We start from the raw sequence: 19,190 nt of genomic DNA on the forward strand, positions 1-19,190 counted from the left end.
CCAGGTATTCTTCTTTCCTTCTGCCCTTGTGCTTCCCTTTGTTTTTCTTGTCTTTTCATATTTTCATTTTCCTTCCTAGGTATTACTTCCTCCAATCAATCAATCAATCAATCAATCAATCAATCAATCAATCAATCAATCAATCAATCAATCAATCAATCAATCAATCAATCACAGTATATATTACCTGTTTTGAACAGACAAAGTTATGTCTCCCTATTTTCTCTGGTAAATAGGCAGTTTTTAAATGAAAAATATGTAAGATGACAATAAATACACACAAAACAGTCAAAAAAAGCATCCAATCTCATGGATATACTTTAGGAAGCTATTTGAACCATCTGTTGTAGGTAATGGATAATCGTCAGATTTCCAGGAATATCTATCTTCTTTCTAGTTCGTCTTGGCTTCTTCTTTAGGTTTAGCTGTGCTAACAACATAATGTGAAAGGCATGTGTAATCATCTCATCCTAATCACTACTCAACTTCTTAGAGTAGTTCTTATGAAAACAGCTCTCTTGTGTGCAAAATAGGAGCCAAGAATACTTTTCAAAACCTCTTCAGTAGAACTCTGCAGGATTGTAGCTGTACCCAGTTCTATTTAAACAATAGTTTTTCAGAGATTCTTTAGGTGCTGTTCACACATCCTAGCATTAGTCTTAAAGGTTTTCAAAGCATCATACAAATATTTTGAATGATGATTGACTTCCCATTCTCAATCCATGTGGTTTTATGTGATGTTGGCCTTATCGGGAATAACTGTGTAATCTTGCAATGGTGTATTAGTGAGGTTAAACACAGATGTTGGGCACGGTCTTTTGTTTTAATGAAACATCAAATGGTATCTTACTTGATATATAAAGCTACATTTACAGCAGGCACATCATGTCTAATATCTACATGCCACTTCCAACAGACTTTAGACGACATGGTTCACGACCTCATAGTGCAGGACAGTGCATGTCGCACAGCATCACACTGGTTATGAAAATAATAGCTAATGTCAGCATCTCTTTAGCATTACCTAGTGTAATGCTAAAGCACCGCTAATTACAATGGCCTTTTGTGGTGCAGGTACTGCTACTGTTGTAGAGAAGTCTGTGTGGAGGCATTTTGTAAACTAAATAAAATTGATGCGACTATTAAGACTGCGGGCACTTGGAAAACTATCAGACGATTATCTGATTTAGTGACACATATGTAAGCGGAACGATTAAGATTCTTTTTAACATGAAAAGATCATAATCTGGTTGATCAAACAGTCATGAACAAGTCGGATGTAGGTTGCATATAAGCAATACAAAGCAAAAGAAAAGTGTGCCTGCTACTTAAACCATAGTCTGAGCTGCTAAGCCAATGTAGGAATTTATAAATGCCACACAGCATTGTCCCATTTGCACCAAACATTACCCTTAAAGATCTAATCATGGTTCCATTCTCCAGGCAAATGCATTAGTCTAATTTTGGTAAAACGAAGAACGGTTCTTCACTACCCTACAGTCCAGTAGGGGCTCAATCGCCTGTTTTGCATTGCGCTTGTTGATGCAAGGCTTGGAAAGGCTAAGGAAAACCAATTTTTACATATTTTTTATGCACTGTTCTTGGGCCAATCCAAGGTGCACATGAAGTTTAGGTTTTCAGCTGTTGACTATAGATAGTTGGTGACTTCTGTGCACCGTGACCTACAGGATTGAGGGTGAGAGCCTTGGCAACATTTCAACCGTGTGAGCACTTGCTTGATAACACAGCCCCAAAAAAATATCATTACACAGCAGAAGAGGGGTTACACACAGAGACACACACTAACACACAGCGGGCCACAAAATTGTGTGCTTTGATCACAATCAGTTCTGCAGATGCAAGCCCTGCCCCTCTTCTTCCTAAGAATCCCTCCTGAGGTTTCCAGTGTCAAAGCTGTTGGCAAGTTTCATGTTTCTTCATGCCTTGTTAATTTCTGGCATGCATTTGGTAAACACTCTAAATAACAGTCAGATTTTCCAGGTGTCAACATTCTAATATTATAGTGGGGTTGTAACAACCTTGGATGCTTAGATGTTTAGTTGCAAAGTGTTTTCAACAAGCTGGATGAATAAAAGCTGCAGAAAACTTGATTAAAAATATCCATTGGTTTGGATTCCATGGGAAACCGTGTACTAAAACCAGGTATTGATAAAATAATTAAAAAGCATTAAAAATCCTTAAAATCTATTTAAACCAGAGTTTATGACTGGTAGGAATAAACTAAAACCAAGATTATATCTTGGGTATTTTACTTGGTTTCCTGGTTTTCTATGTGATTGGGCCTGTTATTATTGATATGTCTGGCCAATCACCAGTTGGGGCCAGTAAGGGGAACATTTCGTTATCCTTGGATTTAAAAGCAAATGTAATCCTTAGGTACTGTCCAAGACAAATGGATCCAATTTATAACAGATCTTATAAACTCCAGCTCTGTCCAGACTTTTCTAATCGATCCTAGTCTTTTTCACATAATTAGATTGAAATCCAAATGTATACAGTCTAATCCAATCCGGTTCATAAAACAGTACAGAGAAATTCCTATATTGCCGTTTGGTAAAATGCTATTATGATAACACACAGAGTCATTAAGTTTGCTTGAATCTTTCTCTTGAACACACATGGAGAAAAAGCGGAGGAAAAGATTAATTTCAACAGTAAAAACATAAAATCTCTAGCAGAAGAAGAATTGGTTCAAATTACCTCCTACTGTGAACAAAGCTGAATGGCTTTGTTAATGATTGAGTCAAGGAAAGAAACACAGCCAAGCATTGGATCACTGAGATAACTGTCTTTTCAAGTGGGAGAAAAAAGGTACTAATATTTAGTTGCAGAGATATTTATATTGATTGGACTATGAGGAATGAAGCACATCTAAACACAGATGAGTCTGGAGTACTTTCTTTGACGAAGAAAAACACCAAATCTACAAAGTTACTTGCATCAGTAGCTCTATTAAAGGGTTCACCTAGATTGCAAAACAAATGCAATGGGCCAGGTGTACTTTCTTTAAGTATTATAGTTGAAAGCACTTTTCTACGTTCTGTGGGGAAATATTAAATTGCATGCAGAGTGCTGATGCTCCATCCAGAAAACTTAGATGGCTACACATAGAGGTAATGGGTTAAAATAACCTTCCATATCGTATTTCTTGTTTGTCTTTCTGAAATTATAAGCTTTAATATTTATTTATGACGCCTTCCGAGAAAGTCATGCAGCCAAACATAGGGGGACTGGACCAGATGTATTTTCTGTGGAACAGAAAGGGGTAAAAGAAAAACGTAGGAAAGCAATTTGGCAATTCCTATTGAATTGCCCCTAACTTCTTTTATGGGAGTGCTTTATTAATGTGCTTGTATTGCAGCATTAGTTTCTGTGAAAACTTATATTGGCTCCAGTTGGTCTTTGACACCAAGTATCTCCTTGTCCTGTTTTCCTAGCTGTGAGATGAGCTAATAACCCCCCTCCGTTTCCACATACCATGGTGTGCTTATATCTCATGTCCCCCCTGGCCCTAACACAAACCCCCCTCCCTCTAAGTTTACTACACTGATACTGGCTGCTTAGGCCCACATGTCGCTCTCTGACCTACTGTCCTCCTGCTGCCCCCTGGCTATGCCTCCTCGTGCCCTGCTGCCCGCTGTCTGCCCCCGCTGGCGTTCCTCCTGTCCCTCGTCCCAGGGGAACAGACGGAGCTTCTGATTATCTTTGTGTGGCAGCCTCTGTTTTGTGCTCTGATTAAAGGAGCAGCATGTGGTCTGTGTGCGAGCGGCCTGTGCAGACGCTGCCTTTGGCCAATGCTAACGTTATGTGCTTAATCATTTATGTCTGGAAGATGGGCACATAGGCCTGGGGAGGGAGGGGTGGGAGTGGATGTAGGTGGTGTTGGGGTATTTATCAGCGGCACAGATGCACTCAGGCGCACATGTTGCCAAGATAGCATACCCAGTGCTCAGGATAACATGACAAGGGCATACTCCAGGCTATGTCTCCACAGACTGTACATATTATCTTTATAAAACGGGCAGCTTGGGGGTTGACTTCCCTCTTAGTTTGTGTTAGTAGATGAAAACCAGCATATTCACAGCTTCAAAAAATTAAATCTAGCCAGACAACGTCTGAAAGTCTGAAGGATATTTCTTTGCTATTGAGTGCAGAAAGTGTTAAGTTAAATTAAAGGAAATCTTTTACTACATAATTATTTTAAAATTGAAAAGAAAGTTGCTATTCAGGTTTGAAGGATTTATGTTTTTTATTAGTCAGAAAAGATTTTGCTACCATAAAAACTGCGTATGGTCAGTTAGGATGACCAATTTTCAACCTTTATTTTACGATCATTACTTGTAAATTGGAAAAAGCCATATGATGATGTCATGACATTTTAGGCTTTTTGTAACTTAAAACCTTACAGTTAAATTGATGGTATCTATGAATTTATTTTAGGATAAGACCTTAAAAAAAATAAATAAAACATCAGGAAAAGCAGATGCGTCACCCTTGAGTACAAATTCCAGAAACTTGAAGGTGCCTCTTTATTCTGTGAATAATTATTCAGCTGCACATTTCACATGGATCCAGATCCTGCTAGAGGTTTTTCCCTTTAAAGTGGTGGGGGGCTATCCACTGTTGTCAAGTGCATGCTTCAAAAAGTTATTGCTCAATGTCAGCAACTCTTTGCAATCTGCTTTTTAATGTCACCTTTTGCTGATTCAGTTGGAGGGATTGATGAAACTTCAGTGATTTAATCCAATTCTTAGATGGACAACTTTTCTTGTTTTTTACCAATTGGCATAATAGATAAAATGTGACTCTATTGTTTTAAACTACGGTGAAAATTAATTAGAAAAATGTCTTTGGTACCACAGTAATAAATATTTTAGTTTGACAGTGATAAAACAAAGTAACAGAGGAAAGCTTACAGGTAAACACAGGACTAACTGATATGAATAAAAAGGGTATAGTGTCTATGTACTTTGATTTAAATAATTGGAGTTCATTTTATTATATAGTTCTATATGTTCGGTTTGTAGACTCTTTGTGGTATATTAGTGCTGTCTTAATAAATTTAGTTGAACTGATAAGAAATATTTAGCTATAAAGATTATGGCTACATCTGTCAGCCAGCCCAAAAATTGTATTTTATTTGTGAAGTATGGTATTGGCAGTATGATGTTGTGTGGCTATTTTACTAAAGGAGGCAGAGGTACGCAGGGAAATTAGAAGACATTATTAGAAATTATTATGTACAAAAAGAAAGCATTATGTCAAGAAATTAGCTAGAAAGTTAAAGTATGCATTTTTTGGGCAGAGATAGAAGGGTGTGTGCTTTAAAATGGTCTACCACCTGACTTGGTTACACCAGTTTTTTTTTTCTTATTTCAGCAAATCATTCACAGGATCTTGTTTATATCCTACTTATAAAGTTTAAAGGTCAATTAAACCAAACACTAAATTCCTGAATTTCCAAAAGGACTAGAAAAAAATTCCCCCCAAATGATTATTGTTTTGCATAGAAATATTTCAGCTTATACAAACATAAATATACGTGCATATTTTCACACCTAATAATAAGCCAATTATCCACTTTTCTGCGTCCCATTAGATTCTTTATACTCTCACCAGGTAAACAAAAAAAATTCAGGAAAACTTGCGGTCCTATATCTCCTTCCTTCTCCTCGCTGCCACATAGCTTGTCCCTCCAACACACAGTCTTTCACACACACCCCTCTCTCACACAGAGGCAGCCAATAAGAGAGCCCCAGTTCCCCATTGCTTGCCACTCAATGCCTTGTTGCCAGGGCCAACAGGAAAGCATGAGACCCTCTTTGCCTAAGCATTTGAAACTTGGTGTTGACTTTTTTTTTTCTGTGAAAGAAAGAAAAAGACTTCATTTATAAAGTTGTGTCTTCTAAGTATGGTGCAGTGGACAGAATGTTCAGCCTGTCTTGGTGGTCTTTCTCTCTGAACGGAGCTCTGAAAATCTCTTCAGAGAGGTCTAGAGCTAACCAACATCAACTTGATATATTTGCACATTTTTATATTTGTTTTTATGAGATTAAAGTTGTTATAATTGAATGTTTTCTTGTTTGTTTTCTTTCCTTTTTAGGTCCACAATGACAAGAAGGACCTTCCTTTGGGTTCTGCTCACTCTGGTCCTTCCCTGCTCCACTGAGGAGGGTAAGAATTTAGTTTAAAAGCAAAGCAGCACTAAAAAAGACCTTGAGCTCAACAGCAAAAGGTTTTTTTTTTTCTTCTTTTTTCCCCTCCCAAAACACAAAAAAGATAGGATCCATTTGAAATTAGTGGTTGTGGTACCACTGAATGCAGAGTTATACTGCACTGTCACCAGAGTACATCCAGCCTTTTCTCTGTCGCTTTTCTTTCTCCTGCTGCATACACCAAAAAATCACACATTTTTCTTCCCCTCTTCTCACCACCCTTTTCTTAGTCTGTCTCCCTTTCATCTGCTGTCTAGCACTGTTATTTTAAACAGCTGCAGTGGATTGCCATGGAAAGTGCTTTTCAGAGTGGCTAACCACTCTTTTTGCCCATGTTTACAGTACATTCCGATTAACCAAACGTGAAAGAAGAATAAGCAAAAAAACATTTATCCTGAAGAAAGAAAACAGGAGGCATATTTCTCTCTTTTTTTTTTTTTTAATAAAGTTGAAATCTGATGTCTAGTGTAAATGTTTTCTTTTCCAGGTGTAGACGGCGTGAGAGCTGAATGTTTATGCGAAGGACCCTCCTGCAGCAGTGGGGAACGATGTTTTGGCCAGCAGTGCTTTGCTTCTCTCTCTCTACTGAATGGAACGACAGTCTTTGAAAGGGGCTGCATCGTTGGGGGGGATGAAGATAGGTCGCTGCTCTGTGGAAAGCCACCAACTCCGGAGCTGGTGGTGGAGTGCTGTCTTGGAGATTTGTGCAATGCGAATGTCTCATTGCAGTTTCCAGGGAAAGGTGAGGCATCTGAATGAAGATTGCCCACAGTGTGGGAAAATAAGCAGCCATTCAGTCTCTGCTCTGGAAATGTTTATTTTACCATCACACTTTCCAACCTGTGGCTCTATTTGATTTATTATTTTCCCTAGGCTATAACCCAATTAGAAAGTTTGGGATACAGATTCTTTAGAGGTAATATGAAGGTGTGTTTGCTGATCAAGCTTCAGAGAAAAAACAAAGAATCTATCTGTGATTAGCGCTTGTATTCAGTTTATTCCCATTTAGCTTTCTTAGAAGCTGGAATTTTGTCAAGGCACTCATTAAGGGGTTCAAAATCTACAATAAACCCTGTGTTACTAATCCTATTGTAATTTATTAGTTACATGATAATAAATACATGTATCAGATCTACTTGTTCCATTTTCAATCTATTGATACTGCAAATAAAGCCTTTAATGTCAGGTTAATTTTTCCCAAGTCTATTAAATCCCACAATAAGCAGCTAGTCTCTGCTGCTTGTACGACCATGTTTTGTCTATAGGACTTTGTCTTCTGAAACATTTCACAATTTTGGACGATACAAAAAGAGCGATCTTTGAACATTTGCATTGTACACAATTTATGTACATCATCTAGATCAAACATTTGGGCTCTCACAATAAAAAAATTGATTTCATATTATTCCATTTAAAAACCATAAAATTAATTTATAAAATATTCTCTACATCCACATATTCATTCATTTTAGATTGTATCTATATGTTGTGAATTTTGATGATTAAAATGACAACCCAAATGTCAACTTCAAAATTCAATCTTGTGCAAGGAAAATCTGAATATTCTGAAAGCAGTTTCAAAATTGATAAGCCTTTCCTTCCACACCCTCTAATAATCATTCTAATTAACATCAAAACACCTCAAAAGCATTAAAATGGTTTTGATTTCTGTTTTCTGATTGCTACACTAATTTCAGTTTTTGTGCAGACAGCGTCTTGATTTACGTTTTTTACAAACAGTTGAGGAAACCATCGGACACTTGCCAAAAGAGTGCAAGAAAAATAAGTATTCGTACAGAGGCTGGATGTTTTCTCCTGAAGCTGCAGTTTTAGAAGCAGATTACTAAGCAATGCATAAGGCTAAGAAACAGAGGCTGGATTACGAAATAGTGTAATTATAGCAAGGAGATAACGCGCCAAGGAACAAAACTAATGATTTTGGGAAATTCTGAAAAAAATAACCCAAATTTTCAAAGAAAAAGTTTGGGAGATTCACAAATGAGTGTACCTGCAACTGGGAGTAAGGGATGCTTTCTCCAAGAACGGACCACAACAAGATCGGTATGTATGTCTAATGGGCTTTTCTCTGTCGCTTCCTTGTGTCAAGCGTCACCTTGAAACCTCAGACAGCCAGAAGGTTGTGCTGAGGAGCTCGACATGACCGGCCTGCTGTGATGGCCAAGTCATGTTCTCTCTTGAATGTAAATGTTGGCCACCTTCCTGACATCAAAGGGCCCAGAGTTGGACGACGAAGAGGCAGAGCCACTTCACCCACTTCTTGGTCCAGTGTAAGGTTTCCAGCCATCTGTGGTATGGGGTGCATGTCACGTGGTGTAAGGTGACCTTTGATTCTGGATACAAAGTACACCGACAGCCACTATACAGAGAAGATTTGCTTGGTACTTCAATTGATTACCTGCAACTAAAACCAACTTCAATGGATGTGCAGATTTTTTTTAACAGTGACTTGTCTTCACTTACAAAAAGGGAAAGCGTAACAGTACCTAGTGTGTTGGAGGACCATGGTATCCCGCTAGTGGCCCGCTCTTTTTTCCTGACGTCAACCCATCTTGTGACAGAAAGGCTATTCGGGGAGAAAGAAGATCATACACCAGACCCCCAACAATTCAGAAGAGCTAAAAGCACTATTAGAGCAACCTGGCTATCATAACACCTGAGCAGTGCCACAGACTGATCGACTCCATGCCACGCCGCATTGCTGCAGTAATACAGGCCAAAGGAGGCCCAACTAAATACTGAGTGCTGTACATGCTCATACTTTTCATGTTCATACTTTTCAGTTGGCCAACATTTCTATAAATCCTTTGTTTTTATTGGTCTTCAGTAATATTCTAATTTTCTGATATGATGAATTTGAGATTTTCATTTGTTGTCATTTGTAATCATCAGAATTAAACAAAATAAACATCTGAAATATATGAGTTTGTATGTAATGTATGAATATAATATACAAGTTTCACTTTTTAAATGGAATTACTGAAATCAATCTACTTTTTCATGATATTCTAATTTTATGACCAGCACCTGTACATCATCTAGAGTCAAGGTCATTTGGGCTCTCCACCAAATATAAACAACAGGTTTTCTTTTTTTCATTTTAAACCACCATAAAATATTAATTTACGTAAAATATTTTCTCTGACCTCCACATTTCATTTCATTTTGAATTGGGGTGAATTCTGCAAATAAATGACTTGTGCAGTCTGTTGTCTTAAAAAGAAATTCTTTGCATTTGTCCAACTTAAAAATTCCTTTAAAGCTTGCTGCAAAGGAAACTGTACTACTTCTGAACCAGCCATTTTTTATGAATTGGAATACAAGCCTTATCATTTCTTTTCACCCCTCATAAGTTAATCTACTTCTATTTTAAACAAAACACACTCTAAAACAATAAAAAGCTGGTTAATTTGATTTTGCTGTTTTTAACTGGGTATTGCACTCTGCAGTTTTCAGAAGTTTGTGTCGCCAGATTTCAGCAAAAGTCCTTTGAATTTTAGTTTTTTTTACTTAAGAAGCTGAGTGTGGTGAGGAAACACATGCAGGAACATGTGGTTCCAAAAAAGATTATTCCAGAACCTAGAGATAAAATACATATTCAGTACATTGCAGCTTTGGATGAGTTTAGCCTCTCCTGAAAGTCAGGTGCTTGTTTTTTTATTTTTTATTTTGAAGAGTTACCTAAAGCAATTGATAACTGGTTCCCCTAAGAAACAGGAAGGCTTGGATTACTTTTAAGAAATTAGTCGTAATTGTATACTTTATTTTGTGGACATTTTTAATCTGGGTTCCTAAGAATTTGTCTTTTTTTATTAACAAACTACTCTCACAATAAATGTATTTTTGAAATTCTGACACATTAAAAAGTAATTTCTTTCAGAATATTTATGTAATAAGAAAAGGTTTTGGATTACAAATGAGGGAAACATGTTAGTGGCGTCTGTAGCAACTGGGCAGTAAGGGGATGCTTTTCCTCCTACATGTTTTCTGATGTGAGTGAATGCCATTTAATTTAATGGGTTGGTAATGGTATTGCTCTAATGGGCTTTTCTCCTATCTCTTCCTCTTATCAGATGTCGAGCTGTCTGCCGGCAGACCAGTCCTCAGAGACCAGGAGTGTGTGTGTGAGGGAGGCTCGTGTGAGCCCGGCCGGCGTTGTGCTGGCCAGCACTGTTTCTCCTCTCTGAATGTGACAGACGGGGCCACCGTCCAGCTAAAGGGCTGCCTGAGGGACGACGAGGAGGGCAGAGCCACCTGTGCCACGCCACCTTCTTCGGCCTATGTCGTTAGGTGCTGCCAGGGCCATCTGTGTAACATGAACGTCACGGTGCAAGTCCAGGGAAAAGGTGACTTCTGCACGTCGAACAACATTACATCACTGACCTTGTGTCACTTTACATGCAGAAGATTTGCTTTGGTAGTTAATTGTTATTGACAACAACAACAAAAAAACAAACACTCAAATGATGTGTAGATTTTTTTTAAAGTTGCCTTTTCTCTTCTATCTTTTACAGAAAAGGAAAAGAAGCGTCCGACAGACGAGGAGCATGAGTGTGTGTGCGAGGGCAGCTCCTGCGTGTCAGGGTCCCGCTGCAGGGGCAGCCTCTGTTTTTCGTCTCTGACGGTCAACAGCGGCATGCTTGTGTACCAGAAAGGCTGCTTCAAGGTGTATGAACAGAGCACGATGACCTGCAAGACGCCGCCGTCCAGTGAGCAGAGAGTCGAGTGTTGCTACGGGCATCTGTGTAACATGAACATCACTGTGGAGCTTCCTGTCAAAGGTATGACACCGACTCATTTGTTTCCTCCACTATTTTACTTTACTCATCTGAAATCTTGGATTTTTTTAGTGATCTAGCTTCAATCACAATAAACACACAGAAACCATATTTAGGGAAGGGGTGGCCTAGAAGTAAGCGCATAGGGCTTGGAATCCTGAGGTTGTATCAGCCGTAGATTCTTTGTCAAACAGTTTGTTTTTGTTTCAACAAGTTCACAGAAAAGTCTTCTTTTTTATATGTATTAAGTGGAACAGTTGTGTGTAAATGCATTTTTACTAGTGTTTTTTTTTTTTTTTTTTTTTTTTTTTTTTTTTTTTATGTACTTGTTGTAAGGCCTTGATAAAGTTTTCATACCCCTGGGACTCAAGAAATACCTAATAGTTTTTTTGCAACAAATATCCACAAGTTAATGCTCTAAGTGGAATGAGTGACGTGGAACAAAGTATAAATGTCAATCAGTTTGTGATTGACAAATAAACCTGTAAAGTTAAGCTGCATTTTTTGTTCAGACACTTAGTATTAAAGTATTTATAGATCCATTTCTGCTGCTGTTGTTCAGAGTACGTCTCCACCAACTGTGAACGTCCAGAGACTAAAATTGATGCCAATTTTTAACTGCAAAACCGCTCAAACTCAAAAGATTTAGGACTGGACTCTATACAGGCCGTAAACCAAACAGTTTTATTTATTTTATCTTTGGCCTAAGTTTGTGCCTCTGTCCTGCTGAAGATAGAGTCTCCAGCTCAGAATGAAATCTTCTGCAGCCTTAAACATGTCACCCCACTGACATGTCTTGTATTAAGCGACATCTACCCTGGCCAGATAAACTATCCTGATGAAAGCACGATGTTGCCACCACCATGTGACGAGTAAAAATATTTATATTAGACTTAATCAAATCACTGTCTTTTGTGATGTTTTCAATATTCCTTCAAATAATTCAGAGAATTTCTTGTTGCCTCTTATGTTGTGGTTGCTGGAAATATGAATAATAATAGTAAATGGATTTTATTTTTTTTTTCTGCTAACTGCGAGCTCCTTCAGTAAAATCTTGGCTGAAGCCAAAGCAGCTAGACAGACAGAGGTGCTAGTTATGTGTATGAAGGAGTTCATTATGCCTGTTGGGTAAAGGGTGTGCAATATTTGTCCTGCAGGGAGACTGGAGCTGTCTTCTCCTGAGAACGGTGTTAAAATCCTCACGCCAGTTGCTTGATTAGATCCAGACTCTCCTGCACAGATGACTACATTATTATTAAAATTAGATGTACTCAATTAACAGACTATCTCCTCTGGATTTTGCTGGAAATCTCTTTCTTTTTTCTGCACACAAAAGTCAAATTCAGTTATTTAATCTTTTCTCCTTGCAGTCGACGATCTGTCCAGCTACAATGTCACCACGCTGACTATGGCCATTGTGGCGCCCATCATCGTCCTCATCATCCTTTCCACAGTGGCCATCCTCATATTTAGGCGCGTCCATCGCAACCAAATGGAGAGGCTGACGTCACGAGACGCTGAATATGGAACAATTGACGGACTTATAGCGTCAAATGTTGGGGAAAGCACGCTGGCGGTACGTAATGCAAGTGGTTATTGAGAGAACCGATGGCAGAGGTTTTTAAAGGAACTAGATTCTTAGGAATTAAGTAGGTGATTGTTAATAGGTACCTTGTTAACCTGGTCAGAGTTTGGTCCCAGTTGATAGTATATTGAGCTAATCAATCATTTGAATCACAAGCATTCTTTCATTTTTTGGGGTAGAATCACGATGGCAAAAGACTGGCACAGAGTAAAATATTAGATTTAAAGTTTCATACTTGCAAACTGTAGATGGAAACATAACTAGTCTGTTGGATGGACTTTAAATGCATTGTAATGGTCAAAATTTTTGACAATGGTGACAAACTGGGCTTATTCCCAGCTGCCTGAGTTTATTTTATAATTTTGAGGAAACATATTTAGTTTTTTTTTTTTTCTTGGAAGTACATTTTTAGATATGTAGGTATTGTTAATTTGAATGCAGCACAAGCAAAACACATGCATTCATGTATTTGTTATACTAATCGGTGAAATTAGGCACAATTGATGTTCTTCCAATCAAAGTATTTGTATGTGTAAAATATGCATCAGTAGGCAGCAGTGGTAAAAATATGTGCTGGTTTGAGTCAAATCATCTACAGCCGCTAAATTGTAATCAATGGTCGTGGCAATATTTGGCTTATTAGACACCAACTTTAAAAGCTTTTACTCTGACTTTGATCTTATCAAACCTTTCTTTTGTTTGATTGCTAAATTATTGATTTTATTCAGGTTTTATGTAATAAGCTCTTTATGTTTGGTGGAGCATATCAGGTAGTGTGTTATTAATTAGATACAGCTAAAGCCAGTCATTTAAGTAAGATAAGCTGTGATCCATTGGATCACTGTTATGAAGGAAAACGGGGCTTCATCTTTTCTTGGGAATGTTTTGTGCAACTTGAACTGAGAATTTTGTCAGCTCAAGAGGGAGGAATGGCTGCAGGTGACTGAAAAGACAAGAATATAAGTAAAAAAAAACAGGAAACTGGTTAAGGAAAACCTCCTCAGGCCCTCTATACAGAGTTAAACAACAAACAACTAATATATGGCCTTTCTGGGGGCATGGTCCAGTTTCAGAAAAACCTTTGATAATGCCTCAGTCTGCGATACTGCCTGCATACTGATTGTAATGAAGCTTTTCTTAATGTGTCCAACTCTAACTTTGTATCTAAAGTGCAGGTTCACTGTTTCAGGTATAGATAATAGATGTTTTCCAAGTCTGATCATGGATAAAAATTACTGTTTTCTTAGTTCATTTCTCTTCCGATATGGAAACAGTTTCTCCTTTCTTAACTTTGATATGTAAGCTACATAAACAAACATTATTCAGCTCTTTTTATTTGATGGTAGAATAGCTTGTTAATTATGTGTTCTATAAACTGGAGATGAGGAGGTAATTCTTGGATTAGGGGGGACTTTTGCCTACTGTTTGCACACACTGTTGACATAATAGTGCATAATAGGTACCTGATGCCTGATAAATGGCTGTTTGGGGAACATGGCCTGAAAGTTTCCTATAACTTGTATTTTGAACATGAAACCATATTTATTTTCAATCCGACCACCAAGTTTATGGTAGCAAGACTTGTTGTCCTTAGATGTAGAGTAGTTCCAATTTCTTAGGTTTTGTGATTCTTTAGAGGTAATGTTTAGGTCTTAACCCAAGCATAATGGCTGTGAGGCCAACACGTCTCCAAACATGTTTCAACAGTGTCGGCCATGACTGAAAGCCCTGTACTTTGCAGATCTTAATCTCAAAAATGTTTTTCTACACAGAAAAAAAACAGGAACAAAACAAAACACAGTTCTGCTAGAATATTTGTGTGACTGCAGTACACCGGGGAACGGTGGGGTTGTTTTGCACCGTCTGCCATTTTTTCGCTGCCGTCTCCTGGAGGAATGTTTTTGCTATTTATTTTCTCTCTACTCAGCTGTGGATTGTACATCTCCCACAGTGTGGTTTGTGTTTGAAGGCTGCTAAACTGATCCAGAGTTTAGGTGGAGCCCTGTGGTTGGCCTTTCGTCTGGAAAAAAAAACGACTCTGCGGCGCATTGGCTTGCTAGTACACTGCAATCGAGATGAGCAGGAAAGACTCAGTTTAGTCTGAGCCAAACTGACTAAACCTCATTAAAACCTTTCATGATTAACTGTTATTTTTCAGTCATAGTTTCAGTTGTACATTTTTTAAAAGTGTATCAGACTCTTAAAACACCCCTGATTTATTAAAAAAGCCCAGTTTTTTTACCCCTTGTAGTTTTTTAACAGTTTGTCAGGTTTCAGACGACACCCATCACTGTATTTTACTGGCGTTTTATGGTATAGAACAGCACAAACTAGTGGAACTGGATGTTTGTTAGAACACTGGTACCAAACACTGTAGAGAAAAAAGATCTGATTGTTTTTTGTCAATGATCAAAGCATTAAGTTAGAGTTATCAAACTACATCCTTCTATAGACTATGGCACCCCGGCAAGTCTATCATCCCTCTTTACTGAGAGGGCGGGCAATGAGAGCATTGGAGTGGTGTTAACAAAGCCATCCATGGCATCTCTGGAGGCATTGGAGAGCTCCGCAGAGACGCACCCTAAAAGACTTAATCAAAGATGGTTCTACAAAGTATTGTATCAGGAGGCTGAAATCAAATGGAGACCACACTACAGGCATTCATTTTTGGAAAAATCATGTATGGCTTTTCCTTCCACTTAACAGCTAAGTGCTACTGGGCGTTGATTAACCACATGGCATGCAAATAAAACAGACTGAAGTAGGAAGTAACGTGACAAAATATAAAAAAAATCCAGCCCTTCTGCAAAGCACTGTATTTTCTTTCAGTTCACTTGGCGGTGAAAGGCCTAAATATTCATACTGCTGAAGCAGTATGAATAAAAAGCTTGGCGGTGCAATAAGAGAGAGAGAGATTATCAGGAACTAAGGGAAAATAAATGTCTGTGAAACCCATGGCATCGTCCTGCTGCAGCCTGCTGGCAAACCTTTCTCTCTGGCTTTAACAATATCGTACCGCACTCATTACATTCTGCTGCCTAATGGCTTGGCCCTAATACAACCTTCCGAAAAAAAACAAAAAAAGAAAACATTTTTACAATTCCAACTTTCTGCAATGCTCTGAAGATTTAGCCATCATTTTCTTTTTAGTCTCAGCCCCATTCCTGTGTTGTGATTCCAAATGATGCATCTTTTTATCTGAGCCATTACTTTTCTGTGTTTTCAATCCCCCTCTCCTCAAAGTCATTTATTTCTACTCAGCGGCTGTACGCTCCATAGCTGCACACTACCCCCTTGTGCTAGCTTTTGGAAACTGCGTACAGTTCTGATGAGATAAAAATAAAAGGCTTAGCAGCATTGCGTCTGTTTTGGAGTCTGGCTCTTGGATTAGATAAAATCTCCAGCGCCCACACCAGTCGCTAGGGAGGTGGCGCCTCCTCTGTTGTTTACTCAGTAGGGGGCACTCTGCACCTCCAACACACACATCTTACGCCCCCAGTCTCATGTAGGCGCCACATCAAAGACTCCTTGCTTGTGTTAATCCCCATCTGACTCCCAGATGCTCAGTATTTCATCATTTGCAATCCTGAGCCTCAGGAATTTTTTAAAGGCTGTTTTCATTAAATTGGCCTGCTTTTAAATTATACAGAATCTCAATATAAGGTATATAGTCTCCTAACCATGTATGTCTTTTGGGTTTTCCAGGATCTGCTGGATCATTCCTGCACTTCTGGAAGTGGCTCTGGTCTCCCGTTTCTTGTTCAGAGGACTGTTGCCCGACAGATCACTCTGAATGAGTGCGTGGGTAAGTTACAGTTGATACTCTGCAAACTTATTTTATCCAGATATGGTCGGATCCTGCTGTAATGTACCACCTGTGTTCATTTTCTCTTTATTCATGTTTAGACAAGAAGGAATCACCCATGCATTTGTTAGATAAAAAGTTTCTCATCTCCTGATGTTCCTCCAAACTGTTTGTTTTGACTTTGGTAGATTAATGGGGATTTTTCATATCTTGGAGTCAAGTTCTCCTAAATGTAGGAACAAAAAGGTGAAGTTGGTTTAGAAACATTTAATATAATCAAAACATATTGTTAAAATCCAGAAAAAGCATCAGAGGGGAAATGTTGTTGGGCAGTGAAATCCCCTGAGGGTTAGAAGTTGCTTCAGATAATTAGTGAGTGAAATGTTAGTGAATGAAATGCAAAAAAGCAAAAGTATTTTTTAAATCCTTGAATGGACCATATAGAGAGAAACAGACATCCTGTATATTGCAATGACACTCCACAGTAATACATATGTGGCCACTAGAGGGCAGCACAGAACTTGTATTTACAAACTCTTCTAGTGTTGGTTAGTGTCTTCTTCATGATTTGTAGATACAAATCCATCAAACTATCTGTATTGGAATTCAGGTTTACATTTGAAACCATTGTTTATGTTTTTATAGAAGATGTTTGAATAAGTTTGTAGAAGTTTGTGCTTCATCTACATCAGTCTTAAAGTACAACTTTGCTTGAAATTGTTTTTTTTTGGGTGTGAATCTGGATCAAACATGCTTTAGCAAAGTGCAGAGATGCTATACCCTTTTTAAACCCCTTTTATCAGACACAAATTCATTTAAATTAGTTGATTTCCTGCCCAAGAACCAACATAGGTTTTTGCTTTCTTATGCAACTCTGTTCCGGATCATCCCAGAAGCCAAAGATCAATCTGCTTTATTTATTCTGAAACAAGGTTTGATGTTGTTAGTACTCTATCTAAACATTGTCTTCAAACATTTTTTACCCTTTCATCTGTTCATTTAGAAAAGTCTATTTTCCTACTTATTGTAACACACCACTGTTACTGGAAACAGGTCCTCAGCATAATGCTACCACCACTGTGCTTGACAGCAGGCATTATTTGCTCTTATTTGAAAATCTTACCAAGACTTAAGTTTTTATTTTTGAAATTATTGGCAAATAAGTCAAACTAGTCTGACTCTGATGCCTGTGATAGTAAAGATCCTAAGAATGATGCTACCACCACCGTGTCTGACAGTGTTACTTTTAAAAACATTATTCTTGTCACTGTACCATAACCTTCTTAACAGATGAAAAAGTGTGTTGTTTCTGATTACCTTGCTATGGACATATATTCAAAATAATGATTAATGCAGGTAAATGCATTTAACTCTTCTCTGCCAGTAGTGTTTTAACCTAAGATGCTGAATAGAACTAAATCTTTCTTTTACCTATAAATTTAAAAAATTGTTGTTGTTTTTTTATTGGTATATGAATTACTTAAAAGAAACGATTTAACATTATAAATCTGTTTTATTAGTAAAAGCTTAGTATGCATACATATTGAAATTCATCAACAAATCCTTCACTTTTTATCTTCTTGTATGTCCTTGTTTTGAATTGTTCCTGTCTTGTTGCTCAGGTAAAGGCCGTTATGGTGAAGTGTGGAGGGGTCAGTGGCAGGGGGAGAGCGTTGCTGTGAAAATCTTCTCCTCCAGAGACGAGAAGTCCTGGTTTAGAGAGACTGAGATCTACAACACTGTGCTACTGAGGCATGACAACATCCTGGGTGTGTAACATGTTTGTCACCAATAGAAAATATAAGGCTTTCCAAAAGGCAGAAAAGAAAATGGCAAAAATGAAAGTTTTATTCCCCAAATTTCTTTTAGCCGTTCAATCTTTTCAAATGCATAGCTTTATGTTGGATTTCTCTATATTATGCAGCTTACTGCCTAGACTTTAAAATTCATTCCATGCTTCTTTGATAAGACTTGTGCTTCATGCTACATAAATAGTTTTGTTTCCTGCCATTTATTATGTTTACTTGATTGTTGATTTATTGGTTAACATGATTTACATGCTTATAGTAGAGATTATCCTTATCAGATAAGCATTTTTCAACCCTTGCTTTAAATTTAATGCACATATTTAAACCTGTATGCTCTTTTAGCAGAAATAATGCGAGTTTTTAACAACATCCTAGATGCTAATTAAATTTCTGCTTTTTGCATTGATATTAGCATTGATGCAATATCATTGCATATTCAAATCCTGCATGTTTCATTATAAAAAGTAGTTTCCTCTTAAAGCTCCTCCTAACTTCTTATCAGCATGAGTTTTCTTTCTTAGAAAGGACACCCACTGCAAAAGCATGGCAGTTTTTGTCTGGTGCATTCACTGGTTGTGAAAGTATTAGACTTTTCAGTTGCTAAACAATTTTCTTTGTGCAGCTCTAATTTAAAATCTGACCCCCAGAAAACCATCTGCAGGGAATCTCTACTTTAGAGTAGAAATAAAAAAAATAGTGGCGAAGATTTTTTTTTTATTAAATGTATCAAGAAATAATGTTTAGGGAGGTAAAATCTTATATTCAAAATATTCAGATGAATTTAGTAAAACATTCACAGTTCACTGGTGTCATTTTATATCAATAAAAGTGTCAAAAGTTTTAAGACATATTACAAAGTTGAACCTTTGTGGTGAATTTCTGGCTTCATATTAACAGAAACCTAACATTTTCTTGGAATGCAGTTTTTTATGTGACAAGTACTCTTCTCTGCCATTGGTG

The 19,190-nt window shown here is 37.7% G+C and overlaps 1 protein-coding gene across 3 annotated transcripts in view; it reads left to right on the forward strand.

Annotated features, from left to right (window-relative positions):
* Nucleotides 1–19,190, forward strand: part of LOC119783887 (activin receptor type-1-like) — a 38,917-nt gene that overhangs the window by 16,271 nt on the left and 3,456 nt on the right. For 2 of the 3 annotated variants that reach the window (XM_038285611.1, XM_038285612.1), the window contains 7 exons: nucleotides 6,125–6,195; nucleotides 6,724–6,978; nucleotides 10,328–10,600; nucleotides 10,769–11,035; nucleotides 12,403–12,608; nucleotides 16,323–16,422; nucleotides 18,045–18,191. In XM_038285611.1, the coding sequence (XP_038141539.1) occupies nucleotides 6,125–6,195; nucleotides 6,724–6,978; nucleotides 10,328–10,600; nucleotides 10,769–11,035; nucleotides 12,403–12,608; nucleotides 16,323–16,422; nucleotides 18,045–18,191 (1,319 nt within the window). Of the gene's footprint in view, nucleotides 1–5,934; nucleotides 6,012–6,124; nucleotides 6,196–6,723; nucleotides 6,979–10,327; nucleotides 10,601–10,768; nucleotides 11,036–12,402; nucleotides 12,609–16,322; nucleotides 16,423–18,044; nucleotides 18,192–19,190 lie in introns of those variants that run through there. The other variant, XM_038285613.1, reaches the window with a different exon arrangement.

Source organism: Cyprinodon tularosa, unplaced genomic scaffold (assembly GCF_016077235.1).
Source record: "Cyprinodon tularosa strain WSP-4 unplaced genomic scaffold, ASM1607723v1 ctg212, whole genome shotgun sequence".
NCBI lineage: Eukaryota > Metazoa > Chordata > Actinopteri > Cyprinodontiformes > Cyprinodontidae > Cyprinodon > Cyprinodon tularosa.